Source organism: Acanthochromis polyacanthus, chromosome 7 (genome assembly GCF_021347895.1).
Source record: "Acanthochromis polyacanthus isolate Apoly-LR-REF ecotype Palm Island chromosome 7, KAUST_Apoly_ChrSc, whole genome shotgun sequence".
Taxonomy (NCBI): Eukaryota; Metazoa; Chordata; class Actinopteri; family Pomacentridae; genus Acanthochromis; species Acanthochromis polyacanthus.
In genome coordinates, this window is record NC_067119.1 from 20,158,478 (window position 1) to 20,174,655 (window position 16,178).

Here is a 16,178-nt window from a genome sequence, read left to right on the forward strand (position 1 = left end):
AATTTAAAGTACTGAAAAGCAAAAAACGATTTTGACATTACCCATGCCATTTTGAGTAAGAATATCTCAGTAACTACAAATATAACCCTGCTGCTTTTTTGTACAGTGATAGAAGACAGATGGAACTGTCTTGTAGAAAAATTTGGGGTCTCTGGTACCTGTCCCACACTGAGATTTGTGCCACCAAAAATAGCCAATTAAAAATCTCGTCCAACTTTGGGAGCTCATATTTTCCAAACTGAGGTACCTAGAAAGCTCCAGTTTGCTAAGTCATCACACAGGTTTGTGTAGAATGGAACCCAGGGGTGTTAGAACACTTCTGTGCAGTATTTCTAGTACTTTTAAGGTCCCAAACCACACTCCTGAGTCGTTATCTCTTAATTTTTTAGCATTTTTAGCAAGCCCCCATGGCCTGCAGAGTGTAGGGAAACACCTGGGGATGTTTGTGGGGCACTAGCTACATGCAGAGACCTTGTTTACCAACTCACAGCTCTCTGGTATGTCTAGAGGCTGAGAAATAACCACTTAAAGATGCAAAAAATGCTGGCGAGGCTTTTTATAGCCCAAATTCTGAAAATTTCAGACCCCCACAACTCAGAAACTATTTGAGCTACAGACCTACAATTTTGCATAGAAAGTACTTTTTAACCATCTAGTGACATACAAATTTCGGACTAATTTGAAAATGGTGCGGCAACCACCATCTGGTAAAACCACACGGAATGACCCATTGGCAAACAGTCTCTGGTTGGATTCCCAGCCGGCCAGATCTTTCCTGCATGTCCTTCCCTACTTTCTCTCCCTACATTTCCTGTCTGTCTACACTGCACTACTGGAACACAGGCAAAAAAGCGAGAAGAAAAGTGAGGACTGTGAGGTATCTTACAAGGGTAAAACTGCAGCCACTTTCTGGGAAGCAATACAGTACAAGAGGCATTCTCTGCGGGTGCTTTATTTGTGCTCTGATCATTTATTTTTACAAGCATACTGTGTTTACATGACTGTTCAAAGTAGACAGGAGTTTCAGAGGCTTGTCAGGTTTGTTCGCATTAAAAATTCATCCTTACACTGAGGAATAAATGGACTTTTCCTCTTGCAGCGTAAGAAAGCTGCTCTCTTTGTTGAGAAATGACAATTCCTGCCTAAAACTGCAGCACAGTCTTGATGATAGTGATAATAACATGCCTTTCAGAGTTTTCTATCATGGTAAGTTGGGACACTGTAATGCATCCTATTATTTACTGCTACTGTTATGTGTTTGTTAATTTTTTTCTCAGCAGTGGCTTGTTTGGAACAGTGTGTTTAGTGAGTGGTTTCTACCGGTTTAAAGCTACGGATTAACGACTCTTACTAAAAACTATTTAAGAAATTTACATTAACCTAAAGTACAGCATGTTCTACCAGAAACAGGTTGTAGTTACAGCTAATTATTTCATACCATGTTTATGTATCGATGTGCATGTTTAGTTTACACAGTAGTTTATGCCTTTATCTGTGTATCTGTATGCTCACTGACATAGTAAAGAAGTGGATGACGTTGATAAGAAATGTCAAAAATTAATGACAGCACCAGAGTCATTGCGATGCTCAATCTTCAGTATTGTTTTTGTAGCTCTGTGGTTCCTTTGTCAGAACATGCATCAAATAAAAATTTCTAAATGTCCATTGTTTCCCTGAACTAATTTGATAAAGCAGAAGTAGCTGCATGTTACTGAATATTATGAGTCACATTTAATTACGTTACATTAAAATACTTTCACACAATCCACAGCAGCTGATGTGATGTTTATTGCATAAACATGTAACTCATTTTTTGTATCAAAACATCTTAAATTCATGTCTTTAGCATATCAGCCTCATTTTCTGTAGCAGACTAAAATTTAAAGTTAACTGTATCTCAAAAATTGGGCATTACCAGTAGAAACCCATGTATGTATAATACAAGATCGAAGCACTTTCATATCAAAATATTGTAAAGTAAACATGCAGGAGGTTCTCATGACAGCTTACGGTCCATCACCTTATCTGTAGCACTATAAGAGAACAGTCAGCAGTGGAAATACGTCTGTGGATGGTTGTCTAAGGATCTAAGACTTGGCATACATGAGTTCTGATTCATCTTCATGTAATTTCATCACATCCCGACACTGAGGACAGTGTGCAGAAGCCTACTGTGACAGACCACACCAGGTCTTAAAACAGCATGGACTGTACTACCTATGCCAACTTCATTTCAGTGAACAAACAGGCAAAGTGAGGAGACGGAGAGCCCGGGGCTTCAGAGCACAGCTGTTCAACTCCACATTGTCCAACTCAGCCATGGGCAAGAAAACAAGAGATGAAGTGAGAGATGTGAAAGACACAGTGGAATGGGCAGAGACAGTGAGGGGAAAACACAAGAGCTAACATGTTTATCATTGTTGCTCCAATGGTAACAACATAATAATATACAGGCAACATGAATTACAGCATATAGGAGGTTATAAATCTGTCATGAGCAGTGAGAGAATATTGATTTGTTCTGTGCAAAATTCCTTAGCATTTGGTTAACGGGTGATGCAGAGTAATATTTCTTCTTAGTGGACAGTGCAAAAAATTCTATGATCTGTTGAAATTAACTGCTGTCCTCTCTCCCCCACTGCAGTATTTGAACAAACAGGTTCTAGGACCCTGGGACACACAGCACATCCCATTTTACAGTTTCTGATGGCGCAATGAACTCTACCCCTATAACATGCGCGCACAGATACACATTGCCAACACAACACGTAGGCCTGGCAGGCTCCGACTCATCCATATGCAAATGTAAGTGGAGCAGGCGTAAAGAAGAAAGAGGAAATGAGTCCGAGCGAGAGCAGCACGGGAGAAAGAGGGGAAAGAGGGAAGGAGACTGCATGCAGTGAAGAGTGCGAGACAGAGGACACACTGCTCTTTTTACAGGGTGAGGTGCTACGTTGTTGAAGAAACTGCAGAAATGGAAGCAACCGAGGTGGCAGATGATAGATGCCAGGGAGACGGATGGAGGGATGACAGCTACCTCTAAGTCGTGCGATAAGGAGGAGATGGTAGGATGAAGAAGCTTTTGTCGGTGGAGAGATGGAGAGCAGTGACAGCTCCTGTGCTGCAGCTTTAGCCATAACTGTACTGACCCTGGTTGAGTTTACTCAGGCAGCCTGAGTTGCAGAGGGAGCGGACCGTCCCCGATTCCCAGCAGCTGCGGCCCTTCATCCCACTCTCTGCAGGCCTGATCCCACTCCACGCTCCCTGAGACGCAACGCTGCCCTGGGCCGCTACATAATCCCAACGAGGGGGGAGCCGAGGCAGCGACTTTCCCTGTTCAGCATTGCAGCGTGCACACACATGCATGCATACTCACACACGCTCAGTGCACACATACAAGGACGTGGGGAGCGATGCAGGCGCCCCTCTTGTAATTCCTATCTCCTCTCCTGCATTGCTTCCCTGTCTTCAAGAAACACGCACGCCCTGTGCACACACACACATTCACAAAGCTCGGCACATTTACAATTCTCCTCCACATGCTTCTCTGAGTGCAGTGCAGACTGGAGAGGGAGGGAGTGAGTGAAGCAGAGAAGAGATAGGACTCAGCAGCCAGCAGTCATCTACATAACCAAGACCAGAATACAGTGTGTCCTCTCTGCTACCCCCCTGTCTGCTGCTTTGGTAGCTTGACAGCAAAAGTAAAACATTTCAGGAATCAGCAGAGATGGTACTAAGCATGGGCTACTTGGGTTCAGAAATGAAGAACACGAACAGACATGAGGGATGAAAAGATTTCAGATAACCTCTGTAGTGCAACTTGACCGCGTTGTATGGTCAAAGAAACCATGTTTCTATAAAATTTCTTCTCCGATTGATTGACAAATTCCTGCAGTGTTGCCCACAATCTTTTTTTAGTGCTGATTATCTGCTCTTCATAGATATCTTAAAATCTGACCTCTCTGTCAGTGTCACTGTACCAGTACAGCAGAATTCAGACTGAAGTAGCAAATGGGCTGCAATAACAATCCTCCTTCTCTACCTCAAAGTAGGTGGAGGTTGTCTTTACTGCATTGCTGCCAGAACACATATCACAGCGTCCTGTAAATCAAGGTCACTTTTGTCACCTGAACCAATTTTCTACCCCTTCAGTTAAATGTGAATTTCTGTGAAAATACGTGCTACATCGCTCTTGGTAGAACCAACCAACTTTCCAGTATATGAGATATGTACATCCAACAGAATATGTATATACACACTACCAGTCAAAAGTTTGGACACACCTTTTCTTTTAATGTTTTTTCTTTATTTTCATGACTATTTACATACATATTACTTTAGTCCTAGGAACGGCAAAGATACTGAGTAGAGCCCTCAAACGCTCAGTCACAGCATTTGAAACCTGTCTCATATGGTGTGCCGTGTTGATTCAAACGGTCAGACAAATTAGGTGTGTTGCTGTGGCAAAAACTTATTCTACTAATAGGATGCCTGTTTTGTTGGTCAACATCATCCTTTCTGTAGCTGAAATATTTAAATACAACTTATATTAAGTTTCTATTTGCAACGAAATTGTCCTCTGTGTTTATCTCTTTTTCTTTGCTTATTTTGCTTTAAACACATGGAGTCAATGAATGATGTGTTCTGAACAGAGTTTAAAAACACTCAGTGTACACAAGAATCCTTAAATAGGAGTAAATTATGTTCAATCAAACAAACTGCTCTTGTATATTACTCAGGGAAAACGAGAAAAATGGGAGTTCTTTTTTTGTATCAAGCAGCAAAAAAGTTGTAACACAATATGTTTGAGCTCACTTGATTTAGTTCCCACTGCACTTTCTGCAGTGTGACTTTTGCGCATATGCATACCGCATTGCTGATGCTAAAACAACATATTGTTCAGCCCTACTATAAATCATGAAATGGTTTACCACTAAACAGTAGCTTTTCCACCTGCCATTTTTAAAACCCATGTAAAATCTTTTCTAAATACTCATCATGATGAGTGAATGCCCAAACTGTCTTCATTTCTTTATTTACAGGTTCTCCGTGTAATTGCGTTGCTTGGAAAAGCAAAGGCTGTAAATGTTTCTTTATGCAACAATTCCTTCTTCCATGGGGTCACAGCGTGAGTAAAATAAAAACAGCTGTGCAAATCAGCTGCTGTACTGTACAGTCTGAAGTTACTCCCTTGATTAAAAACATTGCTGCTGTATCATATGGAGCCTGTCTACTGTAATATCTTTGTTGCAGTGATTCTGTAGAAGTATCTGGTAACAGCAGGTAACAGGGGAGGGCTGCTACAGGCTGGAAGTGAGGTGAGAGAACTGCTGACGTAGAGAAATTGCTGGGCTGTAAATAAATAACGTCGTCTAAATGTCCCAGGGCATGTTCTTGAGGGCAATGAAGCATGAAACAACAATTAATTTCATACTTGACCTTCATTTTCCTTCGTCGCTACAGTCATGTTTAACCATGATAAGAGTCAGATCTCACTGGTGAAAACAGCTGGATTGGTGTGATATGCCACATCTGTTCACAGTGCTTCTGCTGTTTAAACAGTCTTCTATTTTCAATCACTGCTTTTAATGTAAAGTGATTTGAAATGAATTTTATGTAAGAAAAGTGCAATATAAATGCTTAATGTATTATCACTGTAAATTATGGATTAAACTGCAATAAGTACAGTCACTTGGGACATTAAATGGCTCGTTAATAGGACTAAAATTTTGTCTTCTATCACTTAATATGTTAAGCTATTGCCTTTGATTTCACATTGTTAGCTACCAAATACACTTACTGACACATAATTGTACACAACATATGCACAGAATTTACATCGATCAGCCACAACATCTGGAAATCGGTCCTCTAGAGGGGTTTCATGGAACCAAGACCTTGAACGTGTGTCCTTTGGGTACTTTTTGTTATTGAGTCTCCATGGATCAGATTTGTTCCAGTGCATCCCACAGATTCTTGATCAGATTGGGATCTAGGAGCTTTGGAGGTCAGATTAATGCTTTGGGATTGAGCCATTCCTGAGAAGCTTTTGCGGTGTGGTAGGGCACATTGTCCTACTGGGTGGAGATCACTGTTGTCAGGGAGTACCGTTGCATTGGAGAGATGTGCCTCGTCTAAAAGAACATGTAGGTGGGTGGTTCATGTCAAAGTAACATCCACATTAACTCCAGGACCAAATGTTTCCAAGACAAACATTGCATTTTAATGAGATGATCAGTTTTTTTTCCCTTCACGAGGCAGTGGTTTTAATGTTGTGGCTGATCAATGTACTTACATAAGACAGAACTTCCAAGTAAATACTGCAACTAAATTTCCAAACTAACCTTAGTCTTTTTTCTTTGTTTAAGAAACGTCCTGTACTGACGCCTCGCCAAATATCACATGACAGTCTTTTGAAATCTCAGTTAAAGAGAAATTCAACTCCAAGTTTCCCCATTTATTTTTAACTGGAAGAGAAATGTATGAAGGTCAAACCCTCTGAAAGACAAACTAAAGAGAAAGATGATGTTTAAAGAGCACGAGCTACAGTCTCATTGTGCCAATTACTGCATTAAGAAAAAGGAACCCTCCAAAGCCTGAGCTCATTAAAACCAGTTTAAGAGCGAGAACCGTTTCATCGTGGGAAAAAAATACTTTTAGGATGATATTTTAGAAGTCTCATTCTGAATGTGAGAGCATTTAAATCATTAGTGTGTGTTAACTTCAGCGGCAGCAGCAGCAGCTATTTAAATGTTATCGATCCAAATAGAAGGACCATATTAATCAAAGTACTGTGCTGTCTCACTCTCACTGAGGAGATGAGAGACCACATGCTTGTACAAAGCAGAAACAACACCAAAAAAAAAAAAACTGCAGTGAAGCCAAACTGTGGTCTCCTAATGCGCCGACAATCCTGTGGCAATGACAACCCGCTTATGCAAAGGAGGCGGAAGATCCTTAATTAACCACAAATGTGAGAGTTGGGAGTAATTGCTTCCTGTGTCTGCCTGCACCGACTTAGAGTAAGAGGACCATGCATCAACTTAATGATTTAGTAATCGCAAACAGACACTTCATATGAATGCCGCACGCAGCAGAGTGAAATTACAGCTGACTCTCAATACGCCGGGGCGATGAATCATCCGGCCCTACGTGCACTTAGTCATGTCTGACAAATAAACTTCAGGTAGCATCTTTGCATGGCAGCTGCTCGTGCTGGTGCTGTAAGTAGCTCTGTGTGCTGCACATTGAAACTGTTAGAAAGGGATGCTTTGAAAAATATCTTGAAGCAGGTAGAATAAATGCTATTCAAAAATAAACAAGCCATATTCACATGTAAATATAGACACTTCAGAAGTTAAAGTGATAATCTTCTCCACAGAACAGAAATCTTGTGTTAGAGGCTCTATCATTATCTCTGACAAGTGCCTAAATTTCCTTGTGGGTGATTCATAAAAGCAAAAAGTATAATATATTTTTCACATCCCTACTGAAGATGTTGTTTAAGCACAGACAGCCTTAGATTTTAAAAAGCGAATTTACATTTAGGATGTTAATAATAAACCATCCTTATTAGCATAAAGCTCACCCAAATGTTTCCATGGCTGCTGAGCAGAGCTGCAGATAGCCGAGTTGTTTTTTTTTGCCACTGCTCATTAGAAGAGAAGTTTCAGTTCAGTGGCAAGTCTTGAATGTACAGTTTAACGGGCTTAAGGTCAGCAAAGGACAGATCATTTCAGCGGTCCAAACCTGCCGTGGAAGGATTATTTCTGCACTAGCGTGATTCATTATCGCATTGTGTGAAATGATCTCTCTCTAACAGTCAGATCTTAAATGAGCACCTTTATTTCCCTGCAGAATTTCACAAAACTATCAGAAATTCATCAGAGGTTGCTAGTTTGTCAAAACGCCAAGCCGCTGTGCTTAGTGCCTGTGGTGAAGTCTTGGTGTTAGTACACGTCTTCAGATTTTTGCTTTTTTGTGGCTAAATTCATGGAGGTCCATGCTGCAAAAAAAAGCCTTTGGTGTGCGTTACAACAACATGGACCTCACAGTTGTTATGATGCACATCTCATTACAGACGTTCCTGTAATGGGAGTCCATGCTGCTGTAATGCATAGATGAAAAATAGATGCTTCATAAACAGTAATATGTAAGAAGAGAAAAGATTTTGTTTAAAATATTTTGATAATATTGACCCATGTGCCAAATATTATTCAGTGAAGTGAAGGAACAGAATTATTTGTACCTACAAACCTACTTTGCCTCTTTTCCATCACTTCTTTGTCATCACCAAGTCAAGGAAGTCACCAGTAGCGAGATGTACGAAGTCTCAGTTTGTAAGCACCTACAAAGAACAATGTTTTTGTAGGCATGGCTCAGTGGGTAGAGTGGCCGTCTCGCAACCGGAGGGTTGCCGGTTCGATCCTCGGCCCGTCGAGCTCATGTCGAGGTGTCCCTGAGCAAGACACCTAACCCCTAATTGCTCCTGGCGGGTCGTGGTTTAGCGCCTTGCATGGCAGCTTCCACCATCAGAGTGTGAATGTGACGTATCTTGTAAAGCGCTTTGGGTACCTTGCAGGTATAGTAAAAGCGCTATATAAATACAGACCATTTACCATTTTAGTATTTTTTTTCATAAACTGTAAAATTAAAAAAGTGCCAGTGTTTCAAATTAATGTTACACCCTTTATTCCTGTTTTTTTTTTCTGATACTTTGAATGACTACTCATTAAAGACACCCTCTGTTATTACCGGCAGGGGGTCGGAAACTGATCGCTTTTTCTACTTCATTAATCTGTATTTATTTGAGTTTGTAATTCTGTATGACAGTGAACGAGGTGTTGTTTGTTTGGGTGGGATATAATTTTTCTTTTTGTGTGTGTGTGTGTGTGTTTTTTGTTTATTTCTTGCACTGTATTCCTGTTTGAAATAAGTATGTTAAAAATAATAAATATATTAAACTCAAAGACACCCTCTGTTGAATTTATTTATTTATTTTACTTTTTAGCATGTCCATGTGGGGATTTTTCTATGTTTGGAAACATTATGCATAAAATAAGCAGCCAACACCATGGCAGAGCATCTCAGCCTTCAAGTTGTAGTGACTTGATGACAGTCTCAAAAACACAGACTCAGAAATCTGGGGGTTTCAGACACAACAAACCTTAAGAACCAGTCCTGTCAGCATTATTGCTATTCTTCATAAATGGTTTCTGGCTTAAACATATATGGCTGAATTACTGCAATATTAAAACTTGGCATTATGCAGTGTGGTGTAGAGCAGATTTGTGATCGGAGGGAGCAGGGAATATCAACTATCTGCACATGATAAAGCTGTAGAGTTACACCTACACCATTTTAAGACCCAAACAGATTATTTTCATGGAATAAACTTCTAAATATGTAATTTTTGATGAGTTCTTGGGGGTTTAATCAACGTCCAGAGAGGTAATTTAAAGGAAATCTGTGCACCATACACCTCACACATTTACTGATATAAGTACAAACAAATAAAAAATGAATTACTTCTCACAGTGTGTACTAAAAGCATAGTTTCTAATGTCAAACTCAACAGAGCTTGGTTGTAAGGAGTACATCATTTAAAAGTACATGATTTTTGTATCCTCTTACTGCCCTTAATAAGATAAACAAAACAAATGGCCATCCAACCACGGTGTCCTTTCAACAGCAGCAAAACACCACCACATCTGCAGAGTTAGACTGTAGAACTGTAAGGAAAGTCACACTTGGACAACTGTGGAGGAAAGAGCAGCAGTTGGAACAAACAGCTTCACCTGACCAGTGAAACGGAGGTGTCATGGCAACGAAATCCAGTAAGAGGGGGAAAAAAAAAAAGGAGGAAAATGGAAACTGAGCACTGAACCACTATTGTCCCAGCTGACCACCGTGAAAAATGGTTAATTTATATTTCAATGACCTGCCTAAATCAGCGTTCTCGGTTTCTCAACTTGCTGCTGATAAAGCAGAAAAGCTACAGAGTGCGCGGCAAGGAGAAAATGTGTGCACCGACTGGGACACAATGAGAGCTTAATAATGAATTCAGGCTTCATGCAGCATATAGCAGGTCAGTGTGTTCACACTGGAGCCACACAGAGCAGGCAAATCCTGTAACAACCAAGGACAACACCATAATACTAGTAATACAGTGAGGATTCTGCAACAATAGAGTCTTTCAAAAAAGCCCTTATACTGTCTACTGTAGGTCATGTTTAACATATTTCATAGATCAGCTAATTCCATTATCCCATCAAAGATATGCTACAAGAATGTCACAATGGACTTAAACATGGTTTAATATGTTAAGACACTGATCCGCATACAATCTTTAAAAGAGCATATTTATGAAAATAGGCTGTTTGCAAACAAGTGGTCTTTATATAAAAATGTCCAGATATATTCAGCTCAATCAACTCTCATCTAAATTTTGTAAGTGACTTGCTTTAACAACTGATCCCTACTAGTCACATTTAAAGAAACTACTTGAATCCAACATAATCCATTCACACTGTAAGTCCATTTCATCCAATAATAGTAACTGTGAAACATTACAGTCTTGTAGAAACAGGTAAGCACTGCCTCTTCGATTCACCTCACAATAGATGCTGACAATCACCTTGACACAAATCAAAGATGGCAACAGCTTTATCCTTAGAGAACTTAAAAGATTTAAAATAAACATCAGTGATTGAAACTTTACTCGCAGAAATGCAACCAAACACAAAATTTGAGAAAAACACTGAACTCAAATGACTAAACCATGACTAAATCTAACATAGCAAGACTAAAACTACATCAAAATCACATGCAAAAAAATGAACACTCACAGACTTCTGTTACAACAGCTGGGCAGCCTAAAATATTCTAAGACTGAATATGAAACACTAAAACCCTGTGGCCTTAAAGGACGACTGTAAAATGTTTCTTTCTGAGACCACTTAAGCAGCAGAATAGCAGGAAGAGCGTGTTAAAACATGCAGAAAGCAGCATGCTCTTGTTTGTGATTTAACCTTAGCAGAAGACCCAAGGCAGCATGTTTGGCCAAGAAAGCAGTTTCTAATGTCTTAGCAGTTTAACACAAGAGGAGAGTGCCAACCCTGTTCTGTTTAGACACTAGTCACCTTCTGGTAGGGGGATTTAGAGCCCACTGAACATGTGAGCTAAAAAAGAAATGTTTACCTGACTTTGAAAATATAATAACAAAGGAGATGGAAGAAATGGAGAGAGAGAGAGAGAGAGGAGCTGAGAATGTAGATGTAGGTTTTAGGTTTGAAAACAAGTCGACTAGAATGAAAATGGGCTTGACTGCTTTTAATTGTTTACTGCGGGAAAAACAAAAACAGCACTAACACAGATGAGATTCAAAGAGAAAGTCCGACCTGCGGGAGATGAAACAGGTAACGTGTAGCTCCAAAAATCAATGTGCCGGCATGACCAGCAGTGTTGGGAGGGGTGTGCAGTTTAAGGATGAAGTAAATCACTGCCCGCTACGCAAATCCAATATAGAACAGCAAAGGTTTCATTTCACAGGGATAACTTCCTGGTACACCCCCAAAACATTACAGAGACAGATAAGGCGGACAGAAGTTAAATATGGCTGAAAAACATGAGGAAAAAAAACAAAAACGAAGACAGAAGAGCAGCCAGAATATCAGTTCTGGCTAGATGACAATTTGGACAGCGACAGTGTTTATAATCTCTGTGAAGAGCTTGGCTTCCGTTGGGTTTGTTGGGTTACAAGACTGAATCTGACTCTGATCCCTTTGTCTCCCGCTCACTTGTGCCTGAGCTGATCTCGCAAATCGACCTCTGCCGGCACACGCTGTTACATCCAAGACAAACAAGGACCGGCAATTCAATACACAGCCGCAGTAGGACTAATTGATGAAGATGATGAGCGTACCATCTGTCATTTCAAAACATCCTTTCATGAGCTCAAATCGTCATGCAGGATAGAAGCAGCTGCAGGTTAATTAAAAATATATAACATAATATCATAAAATAAAAGTCATTTAAGACATTTCTTATTTGCATTTGATAAAATACCAAACAAGACACAGGGCAGTCTTTGGCTCTACTTTGAGTAGTAAGGTAGTTGTGAATATTTTCCATAACAAGACAGAGACTTTATTCCACAGAATAAGCCTGACAAAACCATTTTATTGAGAAATCATTGTATCATCACTATACTGACTCATTTGTGAGTCATGAATTTATTGATGTGACCATTTGGTGGAAAGGAATCCAGAGTTATTGTACATGTTTTTTACTCTAATTTAATGTAGGCCGGTATAATAAAAACACACACAATATATACTCTGTCCTCTAATCTGAGCGTTCTGCTCTGCTCAGGGAGACCCAAGCACACTAAATAATATACGGTAATAAACTAATTCAGACTCAGAGCTTCCTATTTAGTGTGATGAACAAGCATGTTTACATGTCACACACTTATGTTCTTAATAATTCTCCATTTAAATAGTTCTCTTTTTACTTTACTTGAACAGTTTCTGAGCAGATATCCACTAAAATTAACACTGAAATTAATGATGCTCTTTTGATTTATCAAATGACAATCATGCATAATAAAACAATATGATGCGTGAAGCCATGTAAATACACAGTGACACCTAATAATCTTCACATCTTTAACACATGTATACACAAAATCGCACACACACACACATTGCTGAACACAACACAAATGGAAGAAAAGCAGTGTACTTACAGGAGGGAGACTGTGCCTTATCTTGTTTGCAGGACAATATCAATGCATTAAGCAAAGGAAAATGGGTGAAAAGAGGAGAGTTGGAGAAAGAGGAAGGTCATTCTATTCAGAAGTAAACCCTGCTGGATGAAAAGCAGAGTAAACGGCTTACTGAGAGAGAACGGGAGAAAGAGAGAATGACGGAGGGGGCGGGAAAACCAGACAGTGAGCGAGAGTGTGAGTGGAAGACGGAGGAAGAGCGAGCGCTGGTGTGAATGTATGGGGGTAAAAAAAAAAAAAAAAAAAAAGGCAGTTGGGACCAAGACGCAGCAGGGAGAGGGAAGGAGCTGCGGAGAAATGACAAATGGAGCGTGTTTTAAAGGAGTGATCCTAATCTGTCCTCCGTTCATATTCTTTGAGATTCTGGAGGTTTCAGCACCATGGACAGAGCATTACCTTTTATTGTGAAGGGAGGACAACAGCTGGGATGTCAAAATGAAAGAGATGATACAAGAGAGAAATAACACAGTCGAGAGGATTTGCTCAAACATGTACCCAGAGTCAGTCTGAGCAAACATCCCCCACAGAGTGTCAGATTGACTCACTGATCAAACGCTGATGCAGATCAATACACTGTATTGTGTTTGAAGACTCCAGAAACACATCAGCTTGCATGTCAGGCACATAATGGTCAGATGGTGTTGTTCTCCAGCCTACCTCATCTGTATCTGGGTGAGTTCAGCAACACCAGTAAAAAAACCTTGACCGGATGACTGGTTTCAACATCTATGAATTTCTTTTTTTTTTCAATAATCTCCATAAAAAAATTGCTGTTTCCACTAAAGTTTGCCATCTAAGGACATTTTTACTTAGGCTAAATTCAAATAGGAGAGTACAGCAAGCTTGCAAATTCAAGCCACCGCTGGAACAAGTGATTTTAAGCGCTGCCGAGCCCACTTCCCTGAGGAGTGGCAAAAACAAGGCAGACCAACCATGAGAGTGGTCACACTTAAGTGAGAGGAAACACTGCCACCTGCTGAAAGTATACGCCTCAGATTAATGGGAATAGGCTGAATAAACTTGGAGACATCCAATCAAAGCTTAAATTAAAATAATCTAAAATGGAATCAGTCGAGTAATTAATTCAGGGTTCTGGTCAGGACGAATCTCATTGCTGACAGACAAAAACAGACTATAGAATGTCAGAGAGAAGGTAATCAAACAAGCCGCATCAAGCGTATTAACTTACACCTTCACTCTCTATTGACACACATCATGTGTGCCGGATTTACACTCTGCTCTCCTGAGGGAATCAATGACAGCTCTTTGTTCCACTGACAGAGAATGGTGGGCAGGTTAATGAATGCAGTCATCCTGTCACTGATCCATGTTTGTCTAACAAAATGTACAAAGAACTACATGTTCTTAAAGACCCTAATTGCAAAATGATCAACAAATTGAATTTTGATAAGCATCAGTGACATATACCAGATGGTATTTCACTGCGGTATTAAAGCATTAGTACTACTCTCAGTAGTCAATGTATTAGAAGACACTTAAATTCGTGTAGACACATTCACACGGGGTCTCTTTTCTCACATTCTCTTAAATCCTCCTCCCACAGATAGATTAGCTGAGAAAGGAAATGTAACAAAAACACAAAGGCACACGTATATTCTTTGTCTAACCTTTAAAGCAGTCACTAACTCAAACCTCAAGCAAAGTATACACAATTTACTGCTTGATAGAGTGCAATCTAATGCATAGCAGGCAATTATAGCACTAATGCAGAAAATACAAGAGCTTTCAAGTTCAGGGATTTTAAACAAAGAGGTTCTGATTGACAGTGTTAAATCTGTAACATGTAATGAAAGCTACAGTGAAACTGGAGCGACGACTGTCTGCATACACACAGGAAACACTGAAACAGGTGCCTTTGTGTGACTTAATGCATTTAAATGGGCACTTGACCGCACCAATTTTATTTATCTACTTCAAGTTACTCATGACTATTACACAACCTGTGAAAACAGTTGTATAATGTCTTGTATGGCTCTTGAGGAAACTTTCCATAGCTTGAAACAAAAACTCTGATGACATCTTTTGGGTTGTCTCAGCTTTCACCCGAGACATAAAATTCCCAACAGAGAGCCTGTCTAAAAACAAGTGGCATTATATTCAGAATTTTTGGACCTGACACAAACTGAGGATTAAAAGCTACAGCCTCTTGTGTTTTGATTTTTGTGTGCGTTAGTGTATATTTGTACTTTTTTTATTTGCTAGACTAACAAATTTAAATGTCAGTGGTTTACTGAGAATACTGGGATAAAGAAAACTGCTGAGACAGTGACAGAAGTGTGTGTAAAAAGACCTATCAATTCAATTCAATTTTATCTATATAGCGCCAATTACAGGTCAAATTGTCTCAAGATGCTTTACAGAATCCATATGCCTGAACCCCCAGAGCAAGCCCTAAGGCAACAGAGACAAGAAAAACACCCTTTTAACAGGGGAAAAAACCTTGAGCAGAACCCGGCTCTTTATGTGGGGAGACCCTTCTGCCTGCTGGCCGGCAGGTTGAGAGGAATGGAAGAGGTAGAGGTGCATCAAAGTTCAAAAGGGGAAACCAAATGTTAAAACAAACACACAGATCATACATTTAAACAAGTTCCCTGCAGCAAACATATCTGAGCAAGAAGCAAACGCACAAACGGTACGCAGTCGGCTTTCATATTGAACTTTTTATAATAACTTGAATGAATAATATGCTTTGCTTTGTTTCAAAAGGCAACTATCTTTTGACAAATGCTTGATTTTAATGACTTTGAAGCAGCTGATACATCATATTTGGTCGACCTGAAGTGAAACTGTCTCAAAAGGAGCTCCCGGCATACACTTGCTCTAGTAATGATGCAAGTGACATAAATGTCTAAACCACCAATACTCTGACTGATGAACTACTTCTCTTGTAACACATCAGGAAACATATTGTGCAAAACACTGGTTAAATACACAAAGAAGGTGAGGGTCTGTGAAGAGACATTATAGAATACAAAAGCTTCAGCTGGACATCAGCATAGCTGAACTGGCCATCCGAAAATGTATGCACACGCACACACGCGCACACGCGCACACGCGCACACACGCACACACGCACACACGCACACACGCACACACGCACACACGCACACACGCACACACGCACACACGCACACACACACACACACACACACACACACACGAAATACTACAGGCTGCTCAATAGCCTAACCTTTTCAAAATACAAATATAACAGCATTCCTCGGCAGCTTACTGGAAGTGGTGAGCTAAAAAGCACTCGCCCCCTGTCTATATTTAGTGATCAGCCTTTCAAATGGAGGCCAGAGAAATATATAGCCTGTCTGAGTCTCTATAGACCCTGTCTGCAAAAGACAAGGGTAGGGAGGCTCTG

The 16,178-nt window shown here is 40.1% G+C and overlaps 1 protein-coding gene across 4 annotated transcripts in view; it reads right to left on the reverse strand.

Moving 5' to 3' along the window:
- osbp2b (oxysterol binding protein 2b) overlaps nt 1–16,178 on the reverse strand; it is a 63,397-nt gene that overhangs the window by 39,849 nt on the left and 7,370 nt on the right. Inside the window, exon 1 of one of the 4 annotated variants that reach the window (XM_051950435.1) lies at nt 3,150–3,571. The exons of the other annotated variants lie outside the window; for them this stretch is intronic. Within the exon in view, the coding sequence (XP_051806395.1) occupies nt 3,150–3,366 (217 nt within the window). The 5' untranslated portion in view covers nt 3,367–3,571. Of the gene's footprint in view, nt 1–3,149; nt 3,572–16,178 lie in introns of those variants that run through there. 4 annotated transcript variants of the gene reach the window in all.